Source organism: Sordaria macrospora, chromosome 5 (assembly GCF_033870435.1).
Source record: "Sordaria macrospora chromosome 5, complete sequence".
Taxonomy (NCBI): Eukaryota; Fungi; Ascomycota; class Sordariomycetes; order Sordariales; family Sordariaceae; genus Sordaria; species Sordaria macrospora.
In genome coordinates, this window is record NC_089375.1 from 2306273 (window position 1) to 2332406 (window position 26134).

At 53.6% G+C, this 26134-nt stretch overlaps 7 protein-coding genes across 7 annotated transcripts; 5 read left to right on the plus strand and 2 right to left on the minus strand.

The window, feature by feature from the left end:
* The first annotated feature begins 487 nt into the window (after positions 1–487).
* Positions 488–14511, plus strand: SMAC4_06263 (uncharacterized protein). Its single transcript, XM_066090423.1, has 8 exons — positions 488–730; positions 927–1136; positions 1199–8966; positions 9019–9081; positions 9136–9273; positions 9332–13132; positions 13191–13535; positions 13594–14511. Exons 2-8 carry the CDS (start codon positions 1089–1091, stop codon positions 13686–13688), a joined length of 12258 nt encoding a protein of 4085 aa, XP_065947196.1. The 5' UTR covers positions 488–730; positions 927–1088; the 3' UTR covers positions 13689–14511.
* Positions 14512–15067: 556 nt separating this feature from the next.
* On the minus strand, positions 15068–16901 carry SMAC4_06262 (40S ribosomal protein eS6). The gene is made up of 6 exons (XM_003345561.2): positions 16844–16901; positions 16542–16621; positions 16475–16481; positions 16038–16400; positions 15741–15908; positions 15068–15678 (listed from the first exon to the last, which is right to left on the minus strand). Exons 1-6 carry the CDS (start codon positions 16847–16849, stop codon positions 15583–15585), a joined length of 720 nt encoding a protein of 239 aa, XP_003345609.1. The 5' UTR covers positions 16850–16901; the 3' UTR covers positions 15068–15582.
* A 630-nt stretch (positions 16902–17531) lies between these two features.
* Positions 17532–18890, plus strand: SMAC4_06261 (uncharacterized protein; the record flags this gene model as incomplete). Its single annotated transcript, XM_003345560.1, has 1 exon — positions 17532–18890. One exon carries the CDS (start codon positions 17532–17534, stop codon positions 18888–18890), a length of 1359 nt encoding a protein of 452 aa, XP_003345608.1.
* Positions 18891–19174: 284 nt separating this feature from the next.
* Positions 19175–21715, minus strand: SMAC4_06260 (uncharacterized protein; the record flags this gene model as incomplete). The annotated part of the gene is made up of 1 exon (XM_003345559.2): positions 19175–21715. The coding sequence occupies one exon, from the start codon at positions 21713–21715 to the stop codon at positions 19238–19240; it is 2478 nt and encodes an 825-aa protein (XP_003345607.1). The 3' UTR covers positions 19175–19237.
* A 629-nt stretch (positions 21716–22344) lies between these two features.
* SMAC4_06259 (uncharacterized protein) lies at positions 22345–23382 on the plus strand. Its single transcript, XM_003345558.2, has 4 exons — positions 22345–22437; positions 22495–22609; positions 22678–22866; positions 22925–23382. The coding sequence occupies exons 1-4, from the start codon at positions 22403–22405 to the stop codon at positions 23066–23068; spliced, it is 483 nt and encodes a 160-aa protein (XP_003345606.1). The 5' UTR covers positions 22345–22402; the 3' UTR covers positions 23069–23382.
* A 67-nt stretch (positions 23383–23449) lies between these two features.
* Positions 23450–24121, plus strand: SMAC4_06258 (uncharacterized protein; the record flags this gene model as incomplete). Its single annotated transcript, XM_003345557.1, has 1 exon — positions 23450–24121. The coding sequence occupies one exon, from the start codon at positions 23450–23452 to the stop codon at positions 24119–24121; it is 672 nt and encodes a 223-aa protein (XP_003345605.1).
* An 88-nt stretch (positions 24122–24209) lies between these two features.
* On the plus strand, positions 24210–25898 carry SMAC4_06257 (uncharacterized protein; the record flags this gene model as incomplete). The annotated part of the gene is made up of 2 exons (XM_003345556.2): positions 24210–24587; positions 24651–25898. The coding sequence occupies 2 exons, from the start codon at positions 24210–24212 to the stop codon at positions 25896–25898; spliced, it is 1626 nt and encodes a 541-aa protein (XP_003345604.2).
* Positions 25899–26134: the final 236 nt, after the last annotated feature.

Here is a 26134-nt window from a genome sequence, read left to right on the forward strand (position 1 = left end):
ACCATACGGTTGTGACGGGCTTCAATGCAAACTGCGGCGCCAACCCCAACGACCTGCCAGCCCATCACCCATGTCACCCAGGGAAACTTCCCGACATGGACTTCGCTGAGGTGACTGCACTCCCGTCACCGAATGGAGCTTTGCAACTGCCAACCCGACCTCCGTCAACACCGCCTGCTCCAACCATCCACCTTCCAACGATCACGATTTAGAGCTCTCCCATCGTTCGCTCTTTCTGCGTGGACGTTGCGAAAAACCAAAAGTTGGATCATCTTTGCTGCAGGACCTCAGCCACGACAACAACCTGAAGCAAACGACGGACTGCATTCCACTTCTGTTGCTGATTGCCCTCAGCTGCAAGTGCAAGTGGGACGTGCTCAGCTTCTTTCCACTTTTGAAAGCGGCTGCCGCTCTCCCAAAGAGTCCCAACTTCCATCCATCTCGCCCCGCACCCGCCCGCAGGCCTGCCAGTGCCTTCCAACCATTTCTCAGGACAGTTCGGGTTGAGCTCCTGTCGTCTCTTGCAACAACACACGAATAACAACTTAACAAGAAACTTGCACAAAACAACCCACTCGCTTGCCCAACCGACCAACGCATCACGACGACGACGGCTGTTTAATAACCCCGCCAACATCCGTATCTCACACATCTCCGGCATCGCGCGGCCTCTGGAAGATTTGAGCACCAAAGGACGACCTGCACTCGTCTTTTAGAGTTCTCCAACCAGGTACGTAATCGTGCCCATCAAGGATTCACGGTCCAACCGTATCCATCTTTACCTACTTGCTCGGCCTCTCTCACTCAGTCTACCACCACCATCACTACCACCACGACGACGACGACGACGACGAAACCCCACTTCCCGCTTCTTGCTTCGTTCTTCCAACTGCCCACGTCGTCACTGACATCCATCTCCAACCCAGTTGTCGCTCGTTACCCGAATCCATTTTCTATTCGATATCTGGCTGCCGCTGCCTGCCTCGCTTTCACCCCGGAAGCTGCCGTCCATCAACGGGGACGTGTTGTGTAGTGGAGGGGGAGATTTCACCTTTCGTTTAGCCTAGTGGCCCGGCCGCATCACAGCCATGGGGAAGATTACCAAGCCCATGCAACCAAAACACAGGGAGACTCTGGTAAATGGCCGCCCATTTCCATCATCCTTTATCCCGTCTGTCTGCTAACTATTCTGTTCCAGTCTCCTTGGCTGAAAGGGTTTGTTGAGACAGCCTCAAGTGCTCCTCTGCCCCTCATCCCGCAACGACTCGACGAGTTCCCACGAAGGTGGCAGTTCCCGCGCGGCGACCTATACCACTGGATCCCACTCCTCAACCGTTTCGACAACATTCTAGAATCAATATGTACAGCCTACGGGCTAGCCAAGGGCCACCAGACACGCAACTTTGAAAGTGATGTCCTGCTCAACAAGGGCACGCCCTCACTCGAATACTGCGACGAGCCTTGGAGCCCCGAGCGTCTGGCTGAGGCCGGGTACAAGGAGGATGGAGATTGCCGGCTTCTTGTTGCTGTACTCAAGTTCACCCGTATGCTGCTCGAGCACTGCGGCAACAGGAGCATCTATGCGAGCAGCCACCACATCGACCGCCTTATCAACAGCCCGTATCTTGAGGTTCAACAGGCCGGTCTGGAGGTAGGATTGGAGCTGGCCCAGAGGTATAATGCGTCCGTCAAGCGCATGCCTTCGCCTCCACGTTCGGTGAACCCAGCCTTGTTGGCCAACCACTACAACATAAACCTCGAAAAGGTGCAACTGCTTGCACGCCCATTCATCAGGACGCCCCTCGCCAAGTCCCTAGAGTCATCCTCAGCTGCTCCGGTCGCTTCAGCTGGCTCGAACGCCAAGGGTAAGGACAAGGAAAAGGAAAAGGAAAAGGCTAATGGCCCCAAGAATGTTGCGTCCATGTATGCCAACGACCTCAAAGCCCTTGCTTTGAGCCAACCCGACCAAGAGGACTCGTGGAAGAGCTGGGGTGATCTCAAGATTTCGTATTATCCCGACACAAGCAATGTCGAGTCTAACGCCCGGGATTCCAAGGAGGCTCAACCTGTGGAGCCTCGCGCCAGCTCATCGCCTGCTGCCCCAACGCCGCTCCGTCGTAGCTCAACTACCGTGCCCCAATCATCCCGTTCTCAACGTGTCGGAAGTTCGGAAGAAGTCTCGCCCCTTAAGCCCTCGGGAGCAGCTACGGATGACCGCGATGGGCCCAAGGTGGTGGAAATCCCACAGTCCGTCATCGCGTCCAAAACCATATACGAGCTGTATGAGATGTGTCCCGCCGACATGTCACCTCCCATGAAATTCGAGTTTACCAGCCGCTTGAGGATATGCAAGGCGTTAATGGGAACCGAGAGAGAGCGTCAGCTGGCCTTGTCCATTCGCCTGCTGGCCATTACCAACCTTGCCTACATTCTACCCGAGGCCCTCTTCATCGACAAAGTCCTCAAGTACGACAAGGACGAACCCAGGAAATTTCAGCTTGTGTATCAGCTGGCCGAGCTTATCGCCCCTTCTCCGGACGGAAACCCTAGCGAGGTCCCGAAATGGCTCCAGAGCATCACGCTGGCTCTGCTTGAGGCCATCTCCCACCAACAAGAAAAGCATTCGGATGTCCTAGCGGCTTTAAACGTAAACGTTAACCATGGCATTCTTCTCTACGTCATCAGAATAGCCGTGGCGGACATGAAACGGGACGCCCCTGTTGATGACCAAGACGAGCTGGATGCAGATGCTTGGCGAAGCAACCTGTTCCAGTTGACACTTCAGATAGCTATGGCTACGCGTATCGGCCAGGAGATGATGACTGCCGGTCTTATGGACTGTCTCGTCGAAATCCTTAACCTTCGGACGGCCGTTGCCAGTCGCAATTATAGCATGGTACTCGCCTTTCTGGACAGTCTGACTTATGCGTATCAGACTGCCTTCTCACAGCTGAACAGTGCCGGCGGTCTGGACGCCATCACGAACCTCATCGTACATACCGTTCGGGAGTCCAAGATTCTCACGGAGGCTGGTCTTGGAACAAAACCCGAACTTCACGCTTCCCTTGTGGATTATAGCATTCCCTTCTACCATCAACAGACGCTCAAGTGGCTCCTCAAATTCATCCACCATGTCATGGCCAATACGTACTCCTTCGATGGTACCAATACAGAGCGCCTGTTGAGGAACCTGGTCGACAACTCGTCTTTGCTCAGCAGCCTCTGCACGATTGCGCGCCAGAACCGGTTCTTCGGCACGGTTGTATGGTCAAATGCCACAACTCTCTTGAGCGATTTCATCAATAACGACCCCACGAGCTTTGCAGCTATCTCGGAGTCTGGGTGGATCCAGGCCTTTCTTGCGTCTGTTACGAATCGGCCGGTGCCCATGCCCGTTGAGAAACCGTCGCCGGAACCTCACCAACCCAGAGCAAATGATGGCGGTGATGGCAATGAAGCCAATGACGATAGTGACGATGACGCCAATGCGGATGAGGCCGCTCCCGCCTCAGACGGTCAAACCGCGGCTCAAACACATCCACCAACTCAAGAAATGCTCGAAGCCCCTCGCGACTTCCCCCCCGCTCACGGCATCCTACCGTCCTCTGAATCCATGAACATCATTCCCACGGTGTTGAACTCGATTTCACTCAATAACCGCGGCATGAAGATGGTTCTCTCATCCGGCGCCATCCAGAGTTACATGGAGATCTTCGAAAGCGCTACTCATGTGCAGTGCATGGCCCACGATCCTGAACTTGCTAGTACTATTGGTAGTAGTCTTGACGAACTCTCCCGCCATCACCCCGCGTTACGGCCTGCCATCGCCAATGCTATCATCGACATGATTGCGAGGGTCACGCACCTGGTCAAGACCATGGATGCCAAGAAAGCATGCGGCGCGAGGCTTGAGGCATCTGAGCCGTCTGCTGGCCCGGCTGCTGAATCATCGAAGGCTACTGAGTTGAAGGGTAAAGGCAAAGACAAGGCCACAGACGATGTGGACGTGGAAACGGCGGAAGCGAGCTCTTCATCAGCTGGTAATGATAAGCCCGCACAAGCCCCATCGGTCCCTTATGTTCAAGTCCTTTCTACCTTCCTCCAGCCGATCATCAGCAACTCTCATCTCAAGGGAGCTCTGATCTCTGCTGGTGGGATTGAAATCCTCTTGGATCTTGCACAATCTCCCAGCCTTCCCTACGACTTTGCCGAGACACCGGCCTGCCGCATGCTAGTCGCGGCCATCTCGCAGCTCATTGAGTCTGCTCAGATTATCGGGCTAGCTTCGTTACTATTCAGGATGGAGAACACTATCAAGGTCCTACAGCCGCGGGTCAATCCCACAACTACGGAGCCTTTCTTTGCACCGTTCCTCAGTTCGGATTCATCTGTGTCTCTCGGGCAAGAGGATGAATCAGCCGACAAGAAGCTCACTCCGGATGTTTCGAGCGGAACAGAGACGGTGAAGGCTCTGCTCAGCATACAGATCTTGATCAAGATTCTATACCACTGTTTCCCGTTCTCCAACCGGAGCCAGATGGTCAGCATGCCAGCTGTCAACGTGTACGACTATTACATTCGTCTGATTCGAAGCCTTGGACCGTTGTTGCGTGGCGTGTTGAAGGAAGAGGCAGCGGTCAATGGTGCCGTTCCACACCACTGGACACAGAAGAACAAGCCGTACCAAACCAATGCCTTGGGCTCTCGCGCTGATGTGCAGGATCTACTGACCGATTCGGCGGCTCAAGATGCTTCCGCAAACGGTAAGAAATTGACGCCTGAAGAGCAGTCGACTGCTGAATACAAGAACTACCAGACCCTACGGGTCCTTCTTCATTCCTTTATGCCTTCCATCTTCCCGTTCTTCCAGACTATCGGCAAGGCCCTGTTGCCTAGGCGCAACAACAACGACCCGTTCATCCGTTCTCGACACCTGGCAATTGCAGAGGCGTCCGCGGAAACCTTGATTCAGCAACTGCAGCAGTCAAAGGAAGAGTTGACGGTCAGAGACATCCATAACTGGATCATCATGATCCACACGTTTGGCGAAATGGTTGTTGATACGAATCACCGTACTGCCAGCGGAGGCGCTTTTCTTATCCTCCCCGTGATCACTGCCTTTAAGGAGCTCGGGGGTTTTGAGGCACTGAACGTCATTCTCAAGCGGTTGGCCGACATGGTGTCGGCTGGGGCCACCGATGGTCAAGAAGCCACGAAGGCCAAACTTTCAATGATTGGCATGAAGAAAGTACTCGACATCTACGGTTTCATCGTTAGTGGCAAAAACCTCTCAGATTCTATGGCCCAGATTGCTTTGGCACCCAAGCCAACGGAACGAGTCAACCAGGAGTTTTCGCACCAACTTGTTGTTGAGTTGCGAATGTTGATCCTTCCTATTGTTCAAGATATCTGGGCTTCCAAGATCATCGAAAAGTCAACAAGCCCGATAGTGAGCAAGATTATTGACCTTATCAAGACCATCGCGGTCGGCGACCTGGAGTCAAATGCCCAATCAAGATCTGATAAAGAATCATTACCGTATCTTTTCAAGAATCGCGAGTCCGTTCCCTTCAAATGGATCTCGCGCAAGGACGCAGAGGCACTCGCAACTGAGCAGGGCGTAGACGTTGATCTAGCGTTGGAGGCACTTTATCGTGCTAATGGTAAAGAGAGTGACACCAAGGAGTACATCAAGTACCAGAAGGCACACCTAGTTCGGAACCGCAACCCTGTGCCGGCTGAGGACGCTTTCAAGGAGGCGCCATCTCCCAACCTGTCGCCGTCGGCAGGGATGTCTCTCAGCAACCTGTTGAACACTCCTACTTTCCCGGTGGGCGATTTGCTCGGCTCAGAACCTATGGCGTTGGATCCGGTGCCTAACCAGCCCCTCGGAGAACCTAGTGGTGAAGCAGCCCTCGGTGATGTTACTGAGCCCTCCTCTGACGACTCTGATGAAGGCCAGCCTGGCACTAGCGGTGAAGCCGATGTTGGCGTCTCTACGGCGACACCACAACAACTGCCTGTACTTCCGTCACAGCAACCAGCCACTGAATCACAAACTGACGCTCCCCGTATCACCAGGGAAGATCTGGCTGAAGAGAGGGCAAAGCTCTACGATACCCTGATCGATCGTTGTCTTGAAGTCATTAGCTCTCATCCCGAGGCCGTCTTTGAGGTTGCGGATCTCATCCAAAATACCATCCTGAAAACCGACAATGAAGATAGGAGAGTGGAAGTTGGCGAGATCTTGGCTAATGCGCTCATGTCATTTGCCACTGATGACGCAGAGGTGTTGAAGGAGAATGGCAGTAGCATTGCCGCTTACGCCCATCTTTTGGCGCTTCTTCTTCAACATACTGCATTCATGAAGACTACCGTGGACATGTTGAGAGACTCTGTGGGCGGTTATCTCGGCTTCCTGAAGCTGCCGCCGGCAAGCTCCAATGACAACCTTCCTCCGTGGATTCCCTATATTCTCCTGATATTCGAGATGATGCTGTTCCAAGACGCCCAGCCTCCCGAGATCAAATGGAAGCAGCCTTTGAAAGAGGATGACCCGGTTGAGGAGCCGGTCATTGCGGTGAAGGAGCCCAACTTCTCGGCCGAACACCGCTCGTCTCTCTTGACCACTCTCCTGGATTTTCTCCCTCGCGTAGGCAAGGAAGAGTCATTGGCTGTTTCGGTGTTGAGAATCCTCGTCGTCCTGACCAGGGATCACGCGGTAGCCAAGATTGTTGGGGAGAAGAAGAATTTGCAACGGCTGTTTGTCATGGCAAAGCAGCTGTGTGGTGCCGGTTCTACTCGTCTCAAGCAGACTCATATCTCGGAACACATCCGACAGATCCTTCGACACATCATCGAAGACGAAGAGACCCTTCGGCAGATTTTTGAGACTGACATGAGACACCTCATGACTTCAAGGCATAGGCCTAGCACAGCCCCGGGCCTTGAAGCACAGGCGTACTTGCGCACCCAAGCGCATTTGGCTCTTCGGTCGCCCAAGACCTTTGTCGAGGTCAGCACGGAGCTGCTCAAGCTGAACCGGGGTGTTTCGCACCTGGGTGACGGAACGCTGCGCTCCGCGCCATTCCTGGTTCTCAAGGAGCGCCCTGCAGATGCTAGTGTCTCGCCCAAGGAGAGCTCAGTCGAACCTACAGTGCAAGCGACAGAAGATCTCACCATCAGTGACGTCAAGCCTTCAACCGAGGTGACGGACAAGGATATGTCCGATGCCCCCAAGGCCCCCGCCCAAGACCTCAAGCGGCCGATTCTCGAACATCCCGATGGTGTTGTTCACTTCTTGTTGACCGAGCTGCTCAACTACAAAGAGGTTGACGAGAGGGAGAACGTTCCTGCGCCTCCCGCAGCTGCCTCTAAGCCGGAGTCTGATTCTACTCCTGCTAATGAGGCTACTCCTTCTCCTTCCGGGGACGAGCAGAATTCGGAGTCGAAGGAGAAGGAGAAGAAACCGGCAAAGGCCCCTTTCAAGGCCGAGGATCATCCCATCTTCATCTATCGGTGCTTCTTGCTTGATTGTCTTGCAGAGCTATTACAGAGCTACAATCGTGCCAAGGTTGAGTTCATTAACTTCAAGCGCTCAGCTCCCATTCAGGCGAACGCCCCGGTCAAGCCTCGCTCCAGTGTGCTAAACTATCTTCTCAACGACATTCTTTGCTTCAGCCCTGCAAGCGGAGTGCCGGATTCGATAGCCATGAGAAAAAAGGCGGCAACGGCGGTGCCAGCCCGCGCTGTTCTGGTTGCCCTTGTTTCTAGGACCGGCGAAAAGCCTCAGAGCCGTACCCATGAACCGTTTGAGTATGATGATGAGCCGGACTTGCTCTTTATCCGCCGGTTTGTCCTGGATACCATCCTTCGCGCCTACAAGGATGCTTCTGTGTCCGCGGAGCCGTTTGATATTCGATACGGAAAGATGAACGCTCTCGCGGAGTTGATGGCCCAGATGATTGGCGAAGGAGACAAAGAGTCGCGTCCCAACAACCCGCGCGGTACAGATCCGTCAATCGGACGGTCTCAAGCTCAGCTGAAGCGTCTCATGTATGAGAAGGGCTACCTCACGTCCTTGGCTGCGTCCATCGCCGATATTGACCTCACATTCCCACACAACAAGGCTCCACTCAAGCCCATCCTTGCGGTCATCAAAACGCTCACAAAGACTGCAGTCTCTATGAGTCAATTAGGTCTCATCCCTCCTTCAGGTACAGCTGGTACCGATCAAGCCGAGGACGAGTTCCTGACCGACGGGTCGTCCGTCTCTGATGACCTCTCAGACGATCGCGAGGAGACGCCTGATCTTTATCGCAACTCCACATTGGGCATGCTTGAACCCGGACGGGATGACGAGTTCTCCGACGAAGATGAGGATGATGATGAAGACATGTACGACGATGAGCAGTACGACGACGAGCTCGACTATGGCGACGACATGTCACAGGACAATGAAGACAACCCTAGCGATGATGAAGACGAGCTCGGCGAGATGGGCGAAATGGGAGGAATGCCCGGTCAACCTGGCGTTGTCGAGGTCATTATGGGTGAGAACGATGACGAAGAGGACAATGAGGACATGGATGACATGGATGAAGACGACGACATGGACGAAGATGATGAGCAGGAGCTTAGTGATGAGGATGAGGACGACGAAGTCGGCTCCGAAGACATGGATGACATGGAAGATGACATCCACATTGTCGATGAAGAGGGCAATGCCATTGATGACGACGGTGCGTCGTGGGATGATGGCACCGACGAGGATGAGGAGGACGAGGAAGAGCTCGACTACGAAGCTGAGGCTCAGAATATGCAGGAGGCTCAGCTTCACAATCGTCGGACTTTCCCCGAGATCATGCGAGCTGCCATGGAGAATGCTGGCGATGATCTTGATGCCGAGCCGATTCGCGACTTTGACGGGCACTACATCGACGATGATGAAGATGGTGAAGAAGACGGTGAGTAACCCAGATGCATGAGAAGACTGAACGAGATGGCTAACTCAAACAGATGATGAAGATGAAGGCGAAGACGATATGGATGATGACATGTACTTTGACGGCGATGGTCTTCGTAAGTTCCGGTACGATATCCTTTACCAGATTTGGCAGCTGACATAATAAGCAGACGATGACTTGCTTGCGCCCAACATGCCATCGGGGCTTGGTTGGGACATCGCAATCGAACCCAACCATCGACACCGGCCGTCCCGGAGCCCTTGGCCCAACAGTCCTTTCGTGGTTGGAAGACATCGTGACGCGCTTGGTAAGTTCTCAAGGCCGAGGATATAGTCTGCTTGTTCATAGTACTAACAGTCTTTCAGACTTCCAAAACTTCTTCCGCCGCCCTGCGCATCTCAGCAGACATCTGCCCCCCCCGGCCGACGTCATGTCTGGAACAAATCCGCTCTTGCTTCCCCAGGCTCGTCGGGAGGTTCCTCGCAATGCTCACAGTCAGCTGGTTCGTCTAGGGATCACTCCGAACATGATTGGAGGCCTAGGCATGGGCATGGGTGTTGAACCGTTGGCGTTTATCAGCGACCTTGTCCAACACTTACCCGACGTGCGTCTCAGCGCTGCAGGAGGACCCTTGGCCTTGCATTTCACAGCAGACGGACCAGGTGGAATCATCCGCGAACTCAACGCCATACCAATTCCTCCCCCGCACGCCCGCGAGTCTCGCTCCACTGAAGCTCGGCGCGATACCTATCAGGAACCTCACCAAGCCGTCCAATTTTCTCCAGAATCTACACATGAGAGATGGCAACAAGAAGTCAAGATGATCTTTGGCTTTGGCCACCAGGACAAGGCTCAGAAGCTTGCGCCTCTCATCATTTCCAAGCTTACTCCGGCAGCAATTCAAGCTGAGAAGGAGGAGAAGGCTCGTAAAGCGGAGGCAGATCGTAAAGCAGAGGAAGAGCGGAAGAAGCGCCAGGAGGAAGAGCGCAAGAAGAGAGAGGCTAAGGAAGCGGAAGAGAAGGCTGCGCGTGAGAAGAAGGAAGCAGAGGAGCGTGAGCGCCTTGAGCGCGAACGAGCTGAAGCTGCTGCACAAGCTGCTGCGCAGGCCGCCGCTGATCAGGAGGCAAATGCTGCGGCTCAAGAGGCGACCTCTATGGAAGGCGTTGAGACTCAAGCCGCGGGCGAAAATGCCGAGCAGCAGGCCGAGGATGAACGCCCTCGTGTCTATTACACTCTCCGTAACCAGCAGGTTGATATCACCGAGCTGGGTATCGACGCCGAGTACCTTGAAGCGCTTCCTGAAGAGTTCAGGGACGAGGTGATCGCCCAGGCGATCAGCACCCGCAGATCCCAGGCGCGAGAGCAGGTTCAACAAGAGGGCGAAAACACTGAGGTCTTCCAAGAGTTCCTTGAAGCACTCCCGGAGGAGCTTCGTAACGAGATTCTCCACCAGGAGCAGCACGAACAGAGGCGTCGGGAACGACAAGCTGCAGCAGGAGGCCAAGACCTTGGTCCGGCTGACATGGATCCCGCAAGTATCCTGTTGACTTTCCCCCCTGGTCTCCGCCAGCAAGTCCTACTCGACCAGGGTGAAGACATCATGGAGCACCTTGGCCCAGAGTTGGCCGCAGAAGCCCGCACTCTTGTGGCGCGTCATCGTCAACTCCACGCCGCCCAAGGTGGTCAACCGGCTCCTCGTCCTCGAGACACTCAGCGCCCTGCCGAGGCAGGTGCTGGAGCTGTCCAAAAGGTCCAGAGGCGCACTGTGGTGCAGATGTTGGACAAGCAGGGCATTGCTACCCTCCTCCGCTTGATGTTTGTCTCTCAGCAAGGCTCAATTCGCTCCAGTCTCTTCAACATTTTCGCCAATCTGTGCGAAAACCGCCAGAACCGACTCGATGTCATATCCTCTTTGCTACAGGTTCTCCAAGATGGATGCACGAACATGGATGCCATTGAGCGTAGCTTTGCCCAGATCTCTTACAAGGCCAAGCAACCAAAGGAGAAGGACGCCAAGACGCCTCACCCCTTGAAGCGAACCCTCACAGGCGGCACTAGCAACAACAACAACAACAACAACAACACCAACGCTCAGTTCCCCGCTAGCTCGGAGGTGTCGCCGCTGTTGATTGTTCAGCAATGTCTTGACCTTTTGGTGGAGCTTACCAAGCTCAACGCCCACGTACCATCTGTGTTCTTGACTGAGCATGAGACAGTGGCATCCACCCTCAAGCGAAGCCTGAGCCGCAAGGGCAAGGGTAAGGATGTCACTGGCAAGGCTCCCAAGTTTGCCATCAACTCTCTCTTGACTCTTCTGGACCGCAACCTCGTCATGGAGAGCTCTGCAGTCATGCAGGTACTAGCTGATCTCCTCAACAAGATTACCATCCCGCTTCAAGCGATTGAGCGGAGGCGCAAGGAGTTTGAGGAGGAAACGAAAAAGAAGAAGGAAGCCGAAGAAAAGGCTGCCTCTGAACGTGAAGCGGCTGCCAACGCACCCGAAGAGCAGACCTCGACCGAGCAGGCCTCTTCTGCCCAGCAGGAGGTGACCCAGCAGCCTTCTGAATCTGCTCCAGCAGCTGGTTCCAGCGAACAGCCAGCACAGCCAGATCAAGAGAACAAGGACCCAGAAGCACCCAAGGAACAGGCTGGTGAGAGTTCTCTTCAGTCCGCATCCGAGGAGAAGAAGTTCCGGACGCTCACGCCGCCGACCATCCCTGAGCACAATCTTAAGCTGGTAATTAACATTTTCGTGGCCCGTGAATGCAGCTCCAAGACATTCCAGAACACCATCTCCACGATCAAGAATCTTTCCAACATCCCTGGCGCGAAGAAGGTATTTGGAGACGAGTTGGTTCGCCAAGCTAGGGTCTTGAGCGAGAACATTCTCTCGGATCTTGACAACTTGCTTCCTCACATCTTGAAGGCTGAGTCCGGTACCCAAATTCAGGGCGTTGCCCTTGCCAAGTTCTCGCCAGGCGCATCGGAGCAAAACAAGCTCCTACGTGTTCTTACAGCGCTCGACCATCTGTTCGATAGCAAGAGCAAGAAGCAGGACAAGCCTGCCGAAGGAGAGAACACCAAGGAGGACCTCCTGGGTTCTCTCTACTGGAACCCAACTTTCGGCACGATGTGGGATAAGCTAAGCGCTTGCTTGAGCGCAATCAGGCAGCGCGACAACATGCTCAACGTGGCCACGATTCTCCTGCCGCTCATCGAGTCGTTGATGGTGGTGTGCAAGAACACGACACTTTCGGATGCTTCGGCGGTGTCGAACGTCAACTCGCAGAAGGAAATGCTTCTCACCAGCCCGCCTCCAGAGGACCGCATTGCCGGCTTGTTCTTTACTTTCACCGAGGAGCACCGTCGTATCCTCAACGAGCTCGTCCGACACAATCCCAAGCTCATGTCGGGCACCTTCTCGTTGCTGGTCAAGAATCCGAAGGTCTTGGAATTTGACAACAAGCGCAACTACTTTAACCGTAGCGTGCATTCCAAGCACCAACAGACGAGGCAGTCTTTCCCCCCATTGCAACTTCAAGTGCGCCGTGAGCACGTCTTCCATGACTCGTTCCGGTCGCTCTATTACAAGAAGGCCGAGGAGTTGAAGTTTGGAAAGTTGAACATCCGTTTCCAGGGCGAGGAAGGTGTCGATGCTGGCGGTGTCACTCGCGAGTGGTTCCAGGTGCTCTCCAGACAAATGTTCGACCCCAACTACGTCCTTTTCGTTCCGGTGTCTTCGGACCGCACCACCTTCCACCCCAACAAGTTGAGTCCTATCAACGACGAGCATTTGCCCTTCTTCAAGTTCATTGGCAGAATCATCGGCAAGGCCCTTTACGAGGGCCGTCTGCTTGACTGCTACTTCAGCCGTGCGGTCTACAAGCGCATCCTCGGCAAGCCCGTCTCGGTCAAGGATATGGAGTCGTTTGATCCGGATTACTACAAGTCCCTTGTTTGGATGCTCGAGAATGATATTACTGATATTATTACCGAGACCTTTTCGGTCGAGGACGACGTGTTCGGCGAGGTCAAGGTTGTCGATCTGATTGAGAACGGCCGCAACATCCCTGTCACCGAGGAGAACAAGCATGAGTATGTTCGTTTGATCGTCGAGCACAAGCTCATCACCTCGGTCAAGGATCAAATGAAGGCATTCCTTACTGGTAAGTTCACCTCCTCTCTGTCTTGGATAATAACACATAACTAACAAATAATCAACAGGCTTCCATGAGATCATCCCCGAAGAGCTCATCGCCATCTTCAACGAACAAGAGCTTGAACTTCTCATTTCCGGTCTGCCTGATATTGACATCGACGACTGGAAGGCGAACACCGAGTACCACAACTACTCTGCCGGTGCCCCTCAGATTCAATGGTTCTGGCGCGCTGTCCGGTCCTTCGACAAGGAGGAACTCGCCAAGCTTCTTCAGTTCGTCACGGGCACATCCAAGGTGCCTCTCAACGGCTTCAAGGAGTTGGAGGGCATGAACGGTGTCAGCAGGTTCAATATTCATCGTGACTATGGCAGCAAGGACCGTCTTCCTAGCTCTCATACTTGCTTTAACCGTGAGTTTTCCCTATCGTTCCCTGATGAATGATATGATTGACTAACTGATATTTGCAGAACTTGATCTTCCCGAGTATGAAAGCTACGAAACTCTAAGAAGCCAGCTACTCAAGGCTATTACCGCGGGTAGCGACTACTTCGGCTTCGCGTAGACGTACCACGACTTGCGCGTCCACCAAGTCAGTCTAATTTATCGAGAATTTAAACAACGATGGAAGCAGCGGAAAGGGGGAGTGATGGATGGTGAGTTTGAGAAAGGTGCATAAGCCAAAACATGAGCATCATATAGAGGAACGGTAGCAAAGGAGGCATAAATTGCCTGGAAGGAGGGAATGGTCTACGGGAGGGAGCGGAGGACTGTTTACTTATGAAGTTCATACATGGATTTAAGCGCATGGAGGTTTCGATTGGGGAGACGGAGAAGAAGGTTTTTTGTGTTTCTGTCATTGCTACTCCCATTTTTTGCTCTTGAGCAAATCAGCCTGGCATAAAAAAAAGGTTAACGAAGGAAACGGGGAGTGGTCGGCGGGAAGTGCAGGTCTCGTCTTCCTTTTTTTTTTCTGGACCTGGAGTTCTGCCTTTTGCTGGGTTGGTTGGCTTGGAGCTTTGAGCTTCTTTGCATGGATGAAGGAGGATGGGAAAATATTAGCAACACGAGATAGTGGAGGTTAGAATGATTAGCAGCGCGAAATGGAGTTTTACATCTTAAAACACAGAGGCAGTAGGTATGTCGGGAGGTCATGAAGGAATGCTAAGTCTTGATCCTTTAAGTTGAAACAGGTCGCTCGGTTGTTTTGGGCTTCATTTCTTCACATCAGCATTTAACTGTTTCCATGAAATGGAGCATACCATCACAATCACCAATTAACGCCCCAATCGCCATCATTTTGTTTCTTTGTTCATGCCAGTCCAATGACAGGAATTCAGCTTAACCACTTGAGGAAGAAAAAACCGAAAAATAAAATCTGAACAATGACCAGCAAGGCCCTATACTAGCGAAGAACTTGCCATGCCCGTGAAAGCAATCAACAAGCTAACAATTACGGCACGAGAACCGCTCGAAATAAGGGAAGCTTCACCATACTCCTCAAAACAATATGTAACTACTTTAACCTGGTTAACACTTCAGGTTCGTACACTTATCATAGTTTCTGGGGAACTACCTACCTCAAGTACCTCTACCTACTACTCAAAACATACGTAGATGCACCAAGAGTTAAACGAGTTGGGAGAGGTTATCATGCCGTTTGTTGAATTGTTGAAACGATGTTTGACTTGGGAGAAATAGGTACCGGGTACATCTACCAAGGTACGCACAATGCCCGGAATATTTGGCGTGGAACTGTCTATCTATCTATCTATCTGTCTATGGCGTTGTGGGTAATGGACATGTGTAGTTTTGTTCTTCAGGAAGACCCCCAAGTCGTCCTGAATATATCCCCAAGTATTCTACGTAAACTTTCAGGACCACCAAACACCAGGCGTAAATACCCACCGAGAGCTGAAGCAAAAGATTAGAGGCAGACAGCAAGTGGGTTTTATAGCAAGGAACTGGCATGTGATAATACAAGTTGTTTACTTCTCCTAAGTCAATTGCAACTTTTACAGGTCTACGCCGTTGACCACTTTCTCCCAAATCCAGAGAAATAAATCATACATAGCACCCAGTCAAAAGAACCGCAATATGAAGCGAGCAATTCAGACCCATTGTTGATTTTTGAATTCTACCTCAGTTGCCTCCATTCCCCAAATATGTCAATGATCGAGTGGCGGGAGTATTTGGTATCAAAAATGGGTTCCCGTCATAATATTCCGTACAACGCGAACCCGAAGCGAAGCTGCTGAATGCTCGTTTGTGTTTTTGGTATCAACTCTCATTGAAGACTCAATTCCTGGTAGTTTGTCGTGGAGAAGTCCCCTTTTTAATGGGTGCTCATGTTACACACAACAAACGTGCCCCCCGGTCGAGTCAACAGATAAACCGCGCCATGACCGAAAATTCGTGAAAGCAACCGGATATCATCCATCACACCTGACCCCGAACGCTTACTTGCGCATGGAGGAGGCGCGACGCTTGCGGGCATCGGCCTTCTGGACCTTGGCCTCAGCGATGCGCTTGGCGAGGACCTGAGCGTACTCAGACTGTTGGGTGTTTGTTAGCATTTCTTCTGTGCTGTTTATGGGGGTTTTCCGGTAAAACTTACAGCCTCCTCCTTGACCTTCTCGGCCTGGCGGCGCTTGAGAGCGAGACGGTGTCTCTTGTGCTGGAGGCGCTGGGGAGTGACGAGGCGCTGGATCTTGGGGGCCTTGGTGTAGGCCTTCTTGCCCTCACCCTTGGGCTGGACCTCGCGGCGAATGACGTACTTGCGGACCTATTCGTCGTAGAAAGATTGAATAATTAGCCTTGTTGTTCATCTCAGACTCTACCCAACGAACTGTGCGAGGATCATCGACACAGCGCGCGGGCAGGCGATGACGAGGTTGCGTAAAGAAACACGTACATCGTCATCCTTGCTGAGGCCGAAGAAGCGGCGGATCTTGGTGGCGCGCTTGGGGCCGAGACGCTTGGGGTGGACGGTGTCGGTGAGGCCGGGGATGTCCTGCTCGCCCTGCTTGACGATGGCGAGGGCAAGGACGGAGAGATCAGAGCCGACGATGCAACCGCGGACGGACTTTCTCTTGCGCTCACCGGAGCGGCGGGCACGGTAGCAGGAGTGGCCGTCAGAGAGAAGGAGGCGGACACGGTTGGGGGCAATGACACCCTGCTTCATGGGGAAACCCTGCTTGTCGTTACCGCCGGTGATGCGGAGGATGTAGCCCTTCCACTCATCACCAAGGGGGTCGGCGGGGACCTCAGCGCCCATCTGTATCTCTGTTAGATTCGTAGTTCGGTCATCGCGTCTGGTTTCGATTTGTCGTCGATATATCGGGGACTTACGCGCTTCCTGTAATTAGTCTGTTAGCGACATGTCTTTTTGGACTTGTATGTATTGGTTGGAACTTACTCGATGAAGTGGCGGAGCTTGCGCTCATCCTCGACCTCGATCAGCTTCTGCGAGCCGTTCGCAGGGTACGAAATGTTCAGCTGTTGGTTGGACGTGGATCAGCTTCATGTCCATGTCTCCATTCCCATATTCATCAAGGTCGTCGCTGTCGTGTTCTGGCTCCTCTTCCTCGCCCAAGTCCCCATTTTCGCGACCTCCAACTGTCGAAATTCGAAACTGGACGCTCGGGCTCGTAAAAAAAAAGCGCAGAATCGCAGTCACGCCGTAGCCATGACGCCGTGGATATCGGGGAATCGTCGTACCTTCATTTTGGCGGTATTTGGGGCTGAACGACCGGAGTTGGGTGTTGCGAATTGAGACGACTCGAGAAATTCCGAAGGGGAAGATTTTGTGTGGGTGGTGACCGCTTTTGCTAAGGACAATACTGTCCAAATGTTAGGGCACAATTTCCGGGGTATTGATTGGCTGATGAGAGAGGCCTACCCGCTTTAAAATTTCCCGCTGCGCTTGGACCAGCTGCCAGCCTTGAACCTCAAGCCCAGGTCCAACGACCACCACCAAGCATTTGGAGAAGTGGGACTGTTTACGCTTTACCCGATTGGGCCATGTACTTTGATATTCTCAAAGTCACAATGACAAAGTTCACGAGCGACATCCCATGGTAGATGTGAGAGTTGAGCAAGTTGGTTGACAAGTTGAACTTACTACACGTTTCAGTGGTTTTATATACCATAGCTTTGGCGTTCTGACACAATAGCTTGTTGTCTTTCTCTCTCGGAAACCGCTTGTTCAAGACCTTCATAAATCCCCAAGAGGTACTTGGCAATTTTCACTTTGACAAATCCAACCTCACCTCACTCACACCGAGATATCTCAACTCCAAAAACGGTGTGACGAGACACTCAGCTTTTACACAACACTCCCGAGTCTTACAATACAGTTTGCGACCGGAACCACCAGTCTCAACTCTATACAACCACAAAAACCAACATGGAGGATGACCGCGCCCAAGTCGACCTCGGCATCGCCGCCGACATCGACGAGATGAACCCCCCTCCTCCGCCCTCCATCACCCAAAAACAGCCCAAGAAGCGTTTCCTCGGCCGCCAAAGCGCTGCCGCCGGAAAGACCTCCACTACTCAACCATCCCCCAACACCTCAATCGAAGACAGCGGCGCCATCCAAGTAGCCCAACCGCGCCGCGCTCCGCGCATGCTCAACCAAGTCCCCGACAGCATCCTTCACGACGCCGCTCTCAACTCCGCCATCTCCTTACTCCCCTCCAACTACTCCTTCGAGATCCACAAGACCATCCACCGCATCCGCACCTTAGGCGCCAAGCGCGTGGCCCTGCAAATGCCCGAAGGCCTGCTCCTCTTCGCCACCACCATCTCCGACATCCTTACCGAATTCTGCCCCGGCATCGAAACCCTGATCATGGGCGACGTTACCTACGGCGCGTGCTGCATCGACGATTACACCGCGCGCGCCATGGGCTGCGACCTGCTAGTGCACTACGCGCATTCCTGCCTGATACCCGTCGACGTCACGAAAATAAAGACACTTTATGTGTTTGTGGACATCAGCATCGACACCTCGCACCTCTTGGCTACCTTGGAACGCAACTTCTCCCCAGGCAAATCCATCGCCATGGTAGGCACGATCCAGTTCAACGCTACCATCCACGGCGTGCGCAGCACCCTGCAAAAAGCTGGGTACGAGGTTATAATCCCGCAGATTGCCCCCCTCAGCAAGGGTGAGATATTGGGGTGTACATCCCCCAATCTGAACCAGTTCTTGACGAAAGAGGGGAAAAAGGTGGATATGATCCTTTATCTTGGAGATGGCAGGTTTCACTTGGAAAGCATCATGATCCATAACCCTGAGATTCCGGCGTATCGGTATGATCCGTACTCGCGCAAGCTGACGCACGAGACGTACGGACATGAGGAGATGCAGGATGTGCGGCGCGGCGCGATCAGGCAAGCGAAGACGGCCAAGAAATGGGGGTTGATTTTGGGCAGTCTGGGACGGCAGGGGAATCCGAATACTCTTGGTCTGATCGAGGAGAAGTTGAGGGCGAATGGTACGCCGTTTGTCAATTTCTGCTTGTCAGAGATCTTTCCCGGAAAACTGGCGATGATGAGCGATGTCGAGTGTTGGGTGCAGGTGGCGTGTCCGAGATTGAGCATTGATTGGGGGTATGCGTTCCCGAGACCGCTGTTGACGCCGTACGAGGCACTGATTGCGCTGGGGGAGAAAGAGGATTGGGGGAGGGGCGCGTATCCGATGGATTATTATGGGAGGGAGGGGTTGGGGAGGGTGAAGCCTGCTGCTGTTGAGGCTTGATACCTAAGGTACTTGGGATAGGTTGTGTATATGTATGATGCATCTGGGATTTTGGGCGTAAGGATATACAAAACGGAGGGTTCTTTGTTTTTGGTATGCAAAATCATGTTGAAACTCGGCATGTGAAAAAACATGTTTTTAGGTGGTGATATGTATCCAACTGTTTATTGCGTGTACGTATACAGGTAGGTTGAATGAATCAACCTTGGTTTATCATAATTGTACAAAAAGCCAGCTCTTCATTTCCTTGGCGTGGCTGCGTTTATATCCATCCGTCTATCGTATCCAGTCCTTCCGGTATCCCTATCCTTACAATTGTACATGTCCTCTTTCTGTGCAATGCAATTCTATCGTTGAACAGTCGCAACCCTTCTCAAGGGTAAATACGACGAGAGACCTCCAGGTGACCTCCACCCAAAGCCTAGTTTCCTCCTAGTCATCTCGGCAGCTGCTAGGTTATCATTAGCCGTGAAGGCAGAGCTCGCATCTGACTCTCTCTGCTGCTGGTCTTCTGTGTCCTCCTCTTGCACTTGCACCAACCTTGGCTTGACAGAAACAGCAGCGGCCGGCTTCTTCTGAAACTTCTTCAAGTGTTCCTTGGTTAGAGCCATCAGATGCGGTACCGTGGCCGTCTCCCTGGCACCCTGGCGGACCTCAGCCGCCGTCTGCGCCGGCAACGCTTCCATAAGCATATCCGCCAGCTGGTCATCCAACTCCTCCTTCCAAGCAAAGCAGGCGGCGACCGCGTTGAGGGCTGTGTTGGACGTGCGCATCTCCCGATCGTATTTGAGGCGCTTCTCGAGAGACACGGGCTGCCGCCACAAAGTCAGGGGTCGTACGTCGCGCGGGACGGTAACGGCGAGGATGTTCATCATCTCCTCGGTTGTGGCCTTGATGGCTTTCTCGGTGGCTTCTACTTGCTCGGTGAGCCAGTCTAGCTTGGCTAAGCGCTGGAGGGCCTTGGCACGCTCCTCACGCTCGACTGCGCGGGGGTTGCTGGGGCTGATGAGGTTCAGGTTCGTGATGGCGCGGTCTAACTTTTGTTCGAGATGCTCGTCGGGCTGTGCTAGGAGGAGGTGTTCGACCTTGGGCAAAGTTAACCTGAGCTGGAAGACGGCTTGCACCGCTTCTCTGAACCAGATGGAATTGGCAATGCGGTCGAGGCGATCATTGCCCTTGGGCAAGAGATAGGATGCTGATGTAGGGGCTTCAAGGGCAGAGTTGTCGTAGAGGGACTCTGTTGACCTCGCGTACCGGATCTGGAGAACGGCGCGAAGCTTCCTTACTGTCTTTAACGACAAGAAGCTTCGCGAGAGGATCATGGTCGTTATGGCGCCCACGTGTGACAGTAGGCCATCGACTAGCACACGAGTGGCCAGGTCGTCAACAGTGTTGCAGATGGCATGTAATAGTTGATCGAAGAGATCAGCATTGATGGTCCACCTTTGGTCGAGGCAGGCAACAAATACCTTTGCGGCATGTCCGATCCTCCTGAAGTCGATGAGGGCCTCGATAATGGCCTCCATAACGGGCTGCTCCAGGTTAGCACGCTCGACGACCGTACGACCGTTAGCCAGGGCGACGTTCGATTCGAGCGCCCAGCGCATGAGTCCACGGTCTTCGTACACATCCGAGATGGACTTGCTACGCATATTCAGGCCTCGAGGATCGCGACCAATGAGGCGTCGGAGAAGCATGTGGAAACCCTCCGCATCTCTCGAGCAGCGGTAGTGGTGAATCAGACAAAGTATCGTGCCCTGGGTGGGACGTAGACGACTCTTGTTTAGGAAATTGTCCACCACGGCGCCAGCCAAAACATGCTCGCCGATCTGGGTAAAGCCTGCTATGAGCATGTTGTAGTTGTGGATTCCCGGCGGTACGGTGTTGATGAGCAGGTTATGGCAGATCTTGGCCACATACTTGTCCCGGCTTCGAGGTCCCTTCCAGTCGGCCAAGATGTTGCAAGTAACCTGGTTGAAGCGCCGGCGCGCTTGAAGTGTCATAGCTTGGTCATAGTGGGCGTGGTGGAACCTGGGATAGCCGTCCTTCTCCAACATGCGCGTTATACTCCAAGCCGACTCGGGGTGGTCCTTCGGAAGATATGACTTGATGCCCTGCATCTCTGACGCCCTGTAGGCGGCTTCCATGAGGTCGTCCACGAGGTCGGTGACCATGTCAATTTGCTTCTCCATCTGCCTCTCGTTTCGAGGTTCCCGGTCCTGGTCCAAGGTCTCCGCCGCAGCTTCTTCAGCCGCAATAGTTTTATCGCAGCTGACAAGACCTTCTCTTCCCATACAAAAGTCCTTGCGCGGGTCCCTCCATGACATGCCAAGGGAGTCGCGCAGCTTCAAAACCGCGGCTCTCTTCTCGGTAGCGCTGGACGCCAGACTCCTGACTGAATCGACATGGTAGTCGCATATAGACTCGAGCGCATCGATCGTAGGCTGGCTGCGGGTTCGGAAGGGTTCGGGTCGGCGGGCGGTAGGTACTGAGCCGACAAGGCGCAGGAGGTCTCCGTCGGCGGCATCATCGGTCATGAGCCTGGCCAGGTTCTTCTTGGCTTCATTGATCTTGCGGTTGAGCTCGCGGCGGCGCTGTTCCTTGTTCTCGGTGTCGACGACGACGGCGGTGGCCGCGAGAGCCGTGTAGCAGGCGGTGGCTACATTGCTGCCGAGGGCTTTCCTGGTTCGCTGGCGGGCGGCGGATCGGGCGCTGGACTGGGCCTGGCGCACAGCTTGAAAGTTGTTGAAGCTATTCGGAGCGGGCAGGCAGGAGTGGCAGCGACAGCCCCGGAATTGGGCTACTGTCGACCAGATCCCCTGCATCGTCGGGGCATGTCTGGTCGATGCGTCACGGCATCAGGAACAAGGGGAGGGCGGGATTTGTTCGGTAACTGGTCGGCGGGTGGATTTGAAAGATCAATTGAAAGGTCGGGTCCGGTCTAGGGTGGGGCGCTTTGAAGGGATGTCCAAATTCCCGTCTTTGCGCTGCAGTGTCGGCCGGGCGTGTTGATTGCGCGCATTCGCATCAGAGGTCAACAAAGCTTCCTTTTAGGGTAAGGGGGACTAAATCCTTAGGGTTGACATCAGGGTTACATACAGGCCATGGTCCGGCGCCTTATTGGAGGTTATTATTCAAGTAAATGCTAAAACTGACCAATCTGTATGTTCAGAATCGAACTGGTATCCTTCGAACTGGGAGTCTGTTCGGTTCGGTTCATTAATCTTGTCATGTTCAGGAAGCCTGAATATCAGGTCTGGAAGTCTTCAAAGAGCTCCCAGAGCTCAGACCATCTCTCAAGCTGGAGCAACAAACTGCATGTGGGGCTAGCAGCTGAGAGAGCTGAGAAGGTGCCCCTCCGCCGTCACCACACCACAAGCTGGTGGCAGCTCCCAATCAGGCAGAGTCTAGAACAAAAGGTCACTGAAGATATCACCTCCGCAGAAACTTAAAAGTTTGATACAAGCCGTGAACACATCCTTTGATAATTACACATATCAACAACAGTCAAAATGTTTGCGCTTTACCTTACCGCTGAGCTTAATGGGTGAGTGAACAAAGAGTCTGAGGGGAAACGAAAAGTCAACTTACACCAACCTTCCAGAGTCACCAACCTCCGCCCTGACGACACCGAGGGAAACCCGTTCTGGTACACCTTCAAGGTTCAGTGCACCTCCTGCAGGGAGGTCCATGAAAAGCCCGTTGGCGTGAGCCGCTTTGTAAGTTCCATTATGCAAACCATCCCCAGAGCAGCCGAAGCATTCCCGGTTACTCACACATTCACCAGGAAAACAACGAGATGAGCGGCAGCCGTGGCGAGGCCAACTTTGTGTGGAAGTGCAAGAACTGCAAGAGAGAGTCGTCGGCTTCCATCATCGCTGCCCCGACCGCCTATGAGCAAACAGAACCCGCCAAGAAGCAAAAGATTATCCAGTTTGACTGCAGAGGTTTGGAGTTTGTCGAGTTCAACCCCGAGGTTAGTCCATGTCCGGTGTATCAAAACCTCAGTGTGTGTACTAACATCAGATATACAGGGTGCTTGGCTTGCCGAGGGTGTTGACTCCAACACCAAGTTCACCGACATTGACCTGACCGAGGGTGAATGGTTCGATTACGATGAGAAGGCCAACGATGAGGTTAGCATCAAGGAGCTCAAGTGGGACATCAACCGGGCTTAGATATGATAAATCCCCAAGGTATCCTTTCACATTATCCGGTCTAACCCTAACCCTCAACCTCTAACTCCTTTCCTGCGATGAACTGTTGGTGCAACTGTTGCTTCGTGACAAAGGACGACGGTGAGGGGATGGAAGAAAAATATGACATCCAAAACTTAGGTAGGCTGAAGGGGCCGCATGTGTCTTGATATTCCCCTTGGCTTTTGAGTCCCTCGATGAGTAGACGGTGGTCTCTGCCAAAGGCGTTCATCAGGAATCAGGTGGCCCGTGCATCAACGTTCGTTTCTCCCCGTGAAAATCCAATTGAACAATTTGCATCACTCACACTTCCATCAACCATCGACATCCGACCTTGTTGTTCAACGACACGACGGGATCACGATGAACGGACCATCTTCAACCGAGCTCTCAGCGACGCTGGACTTTTTAACGGACGCCGCCCATCTACTGGCGACGACAGCGCCAGAGACATCGGCGTACCTCATGAACCAAAGAGGCAACTTGATGTTTGAGAACGAACTGCCGCCCCAGTCCGATGTTCATAGACAGCACGTCTGCCGTTGTTGCGGTCACATTATGATTCCTGGCCAGGGAAGCACCCTGAAGTTTGAACATCAGAAAGCCGTACGCAAGAGAGCAAAGGCTGGCCAAAAGTTCACCAAGACGCCTGTCCAAACGAAGCGACAGATTCACCTTCCAGAGCCTCGCAAAGGGCCAGTCAAGCGCATCACATGCGGCCACTGCAAAAAGCAAACTGAGATCAAGTTCCTGGCCCCGGCTCCTATCTCGAGGCGCAGCATCAACCTGAAGACACAACCACAGCAACAAGCTCCAAAGACAACAGCAACAGGGCTAAAGCCAAATGGGGCGCCTACCCTGGGGTCTCTAGCTGGGCTCTCCGCACAGAAGCCAACCCCTTCTTCCAGTGCAAATAGCAAAAAGCGTGCCAAGTCAAGGAAAGCCGGACTCCAGGCCTTGCTCGACCAGTCCAATGCTTCCAAATCATCCAGGCCTGGACGCGGCTTGAGTCTCGCCGATTTTATGCAGAAATAAAGTTGATCTCTTGGGTTTGAGATAGAGAGCATGGGCCACCGTTTATTACATACCGTATTGGTAAAAACAACCTTCCTCAAAGGCTGGAATGTTCCCGAAGCTTTGGGCAGTGGCTCCATTTCACTGGGTCAATCTGGGCCCGTCCGGGGTCAAGCTTATGTCACTTTGCTCCACCCCCTTGACAGAATACCCCGCCATACCCGATCGCCAGTTGCCCCTCCAAAAATTTCTCCTAGGTCGCTATAAAAGTCACCAGCTGCTGATCCATCACAACGGCCGTTTGCGACAATCCACACCAATATACTGTACCATACCAACACACACAATGCCCGAGGAAACTTTCACCCCTATCGGCCAGAAGGTCGAGGATATCGCTCCCGGCGCCACCGAGGAGACCCAGGCCGAGGATGACCAGCCCCGCGGTGTTGAGGAGATCGAGTCTCTCTGCATGAACTGCCACGAGAACGTAAGTTGGGAGCTGTCGCAAACAGTCGCACCCTATGGATATTGGCTAACAATGGCTCCCTAGGGAATGACACGTCTTATGCTTACCCAGATTCCCTATTTCCGCGAAATCATCATTATGTCCTTCCACTGCGACAAGTGCGGCTTCCAGAACAACGAGATCCAGCCTGCCGGCACCTTCCAGCTTAAGGGCGTCCACGTCGAGCTTCGCCTTACCCAGATGGAGGACTTCGCTCGCCAGGTTGTCAAGTCTGATACCGCCACTGTCAAGTTCATTGAGCTGGATGTCGAGGTTCCCCCTGGCCGCGGTCAGCTCACCAACGTTGAGGGTCTTCTGAGCACCATTATCGACGATCTCGAGTCCAACCAGGGCGCCCGCAGGGAGCAGCAACCCGAGGTTGCCGAGAAGGTTCAGGATATCATCGACAAGGGTCGCAAGATGCTCGCTGGCGAGGCTTTCCCCTTCCGTGTCTCTGTCGACGACCCGGCCGGTAACTCCTTCATCACCCCCGACATGCGCGACGGTGTTGGCAAGTGGGAGAAGCGCGAGTATCTCCGTACCAAGGAGCAGAATGAGGCTCTCGGTCTCACCGACACCAGCAACGAAGGCCTCACCGAGACCGGCGACATCATTCCCGACACTATCTACGCCTTCCCCGCCACCTGCCCCGGCTGCATGCACCCTTGCACCACCAACATGAAGATGGTCGACATCCCCCACTTCCGTCAGGTCGTCATCATGAACACCTCCTGCGACGACTGCGGCTACAAGTCCAACGACGTCAAGACCGGCGGTGAGGTTCCCGAGAAGGGCAAGAAGGTCACCATCAAGGTCAGGAACTCGATCGATCTTGCCCGCGACATTCTCAAGAGCGAGTCCTGCTTCCTTGAGTGCCCCGAGCTCAACCTTTCCGTCAACCCTGGCACCCTCGGCGGCCGCTTCACCACGGTCGAGGGTCTCCTCACCCAGGTCCGCGACGACCTCCACAACCAGATCTTCCAGACCGGCGCCGAGAACCCTGGCGCCGTCCACGCCGGCGACTCCCTCCCCGCTGAGGAGAAGGCTCGCTGGGACAAGTTCTTCGCCGACCTCAACGCCGCCATCAAGGGCGAACGCGAGTTCTCCATCATTCTCACCGACCCCATGGCCAGCTCCTACATCCAGAGCTTGGCTGACGACCCGTCCCAGCCCGATGACCAGATGACGGTCGAGGAGTATGAGCGTACCGCTGAGGAGGAGGAGGAGCTCGGTCTCACGGACATGAAGACCGAGAACTACTCTGCGGAGTACGTTGCCGAGAGGGACCACTAAATACCCCTTGTGCGTCTTTGTTGAGTGAGGAGAATGGCGAGAGAGAGAAATCTTAATGAATCTATACCACAGCGACGAAAGGGTGTTGTTGTCAAACTTTTTGGGTTTCTATGGTTTCTCAAAAAATTCGGGTCATGGGTTGGGTTGAACCTGGGAGTTTATAAAGAGATGATGCATTGCATGATAAGGATAAAGCAGCCGTCAGTCATGTTCTGTCATGAGAAGATACCACGATC

Excerpts from the sequence above, each read along its gene's own strand:
- SMAC4_06263 (XM_066090423.1), top strand. The coding sequence starts at position 1,089 with ATGGGGAAGATTACCAAGCCCATGCAACCAAAACACAGGGAGACTCTG. Across the intron at positions 8,967-9,018 it reads TGAAGATGGTGAAGAAGACG|ATGATGAAGATGAAGGCGAA; the intron begins GTGAGTAACCCA and ends TAACTCAAACAG. Across the intron at positions 9,082-9,135 it reads CTTTGACGGCGATGGTCTTC|ACGATGACTTGCTTGCGCCC; the intron begins GTAAGTTCCGGT and ends CATAATAAGCAG.
- SMAC4_06262 (XM_003345561.2), bottom strand. Across the intron at positions 15,909-16,037 it reads GCCTCAGCAAGGATGACGAT|GTCCGCAAGTACGTCATTCG; the intron begins GTACGTGTTTCT and ends TACGACGAATAG. Across the intron at positions 15,679-15,740 it reads AGAAGGTCAAGGAGGAGGCT|TCTGAGTACGCTCAGGTCCT; the intron begins GTAAGTTTTACC and ends AACACCCAACAG.
- SMAC4_06259 (XM_003345558.2), top strand. The coding sequence starts at position 22,403 with ATGTTTGCGCTTTACCTTACCGCTGAGCTTAATGG. Across the intron at positions 22,438-22,494 it reads CTTACCGCTGAGCTTAATGG|AGTCACCAACCTCCGCCCTG; the intron begins GTGAGTGAACAA and ends CCAACCTTCCAG. Across the intron at positions 22,867-22,924 it reads TTGTCGAGTTCAACCCCGAG|GGTGCTTGGCTTGCCGAGGG; the intron begins GTTAGTCCATGT and ends TCAGATATACAG.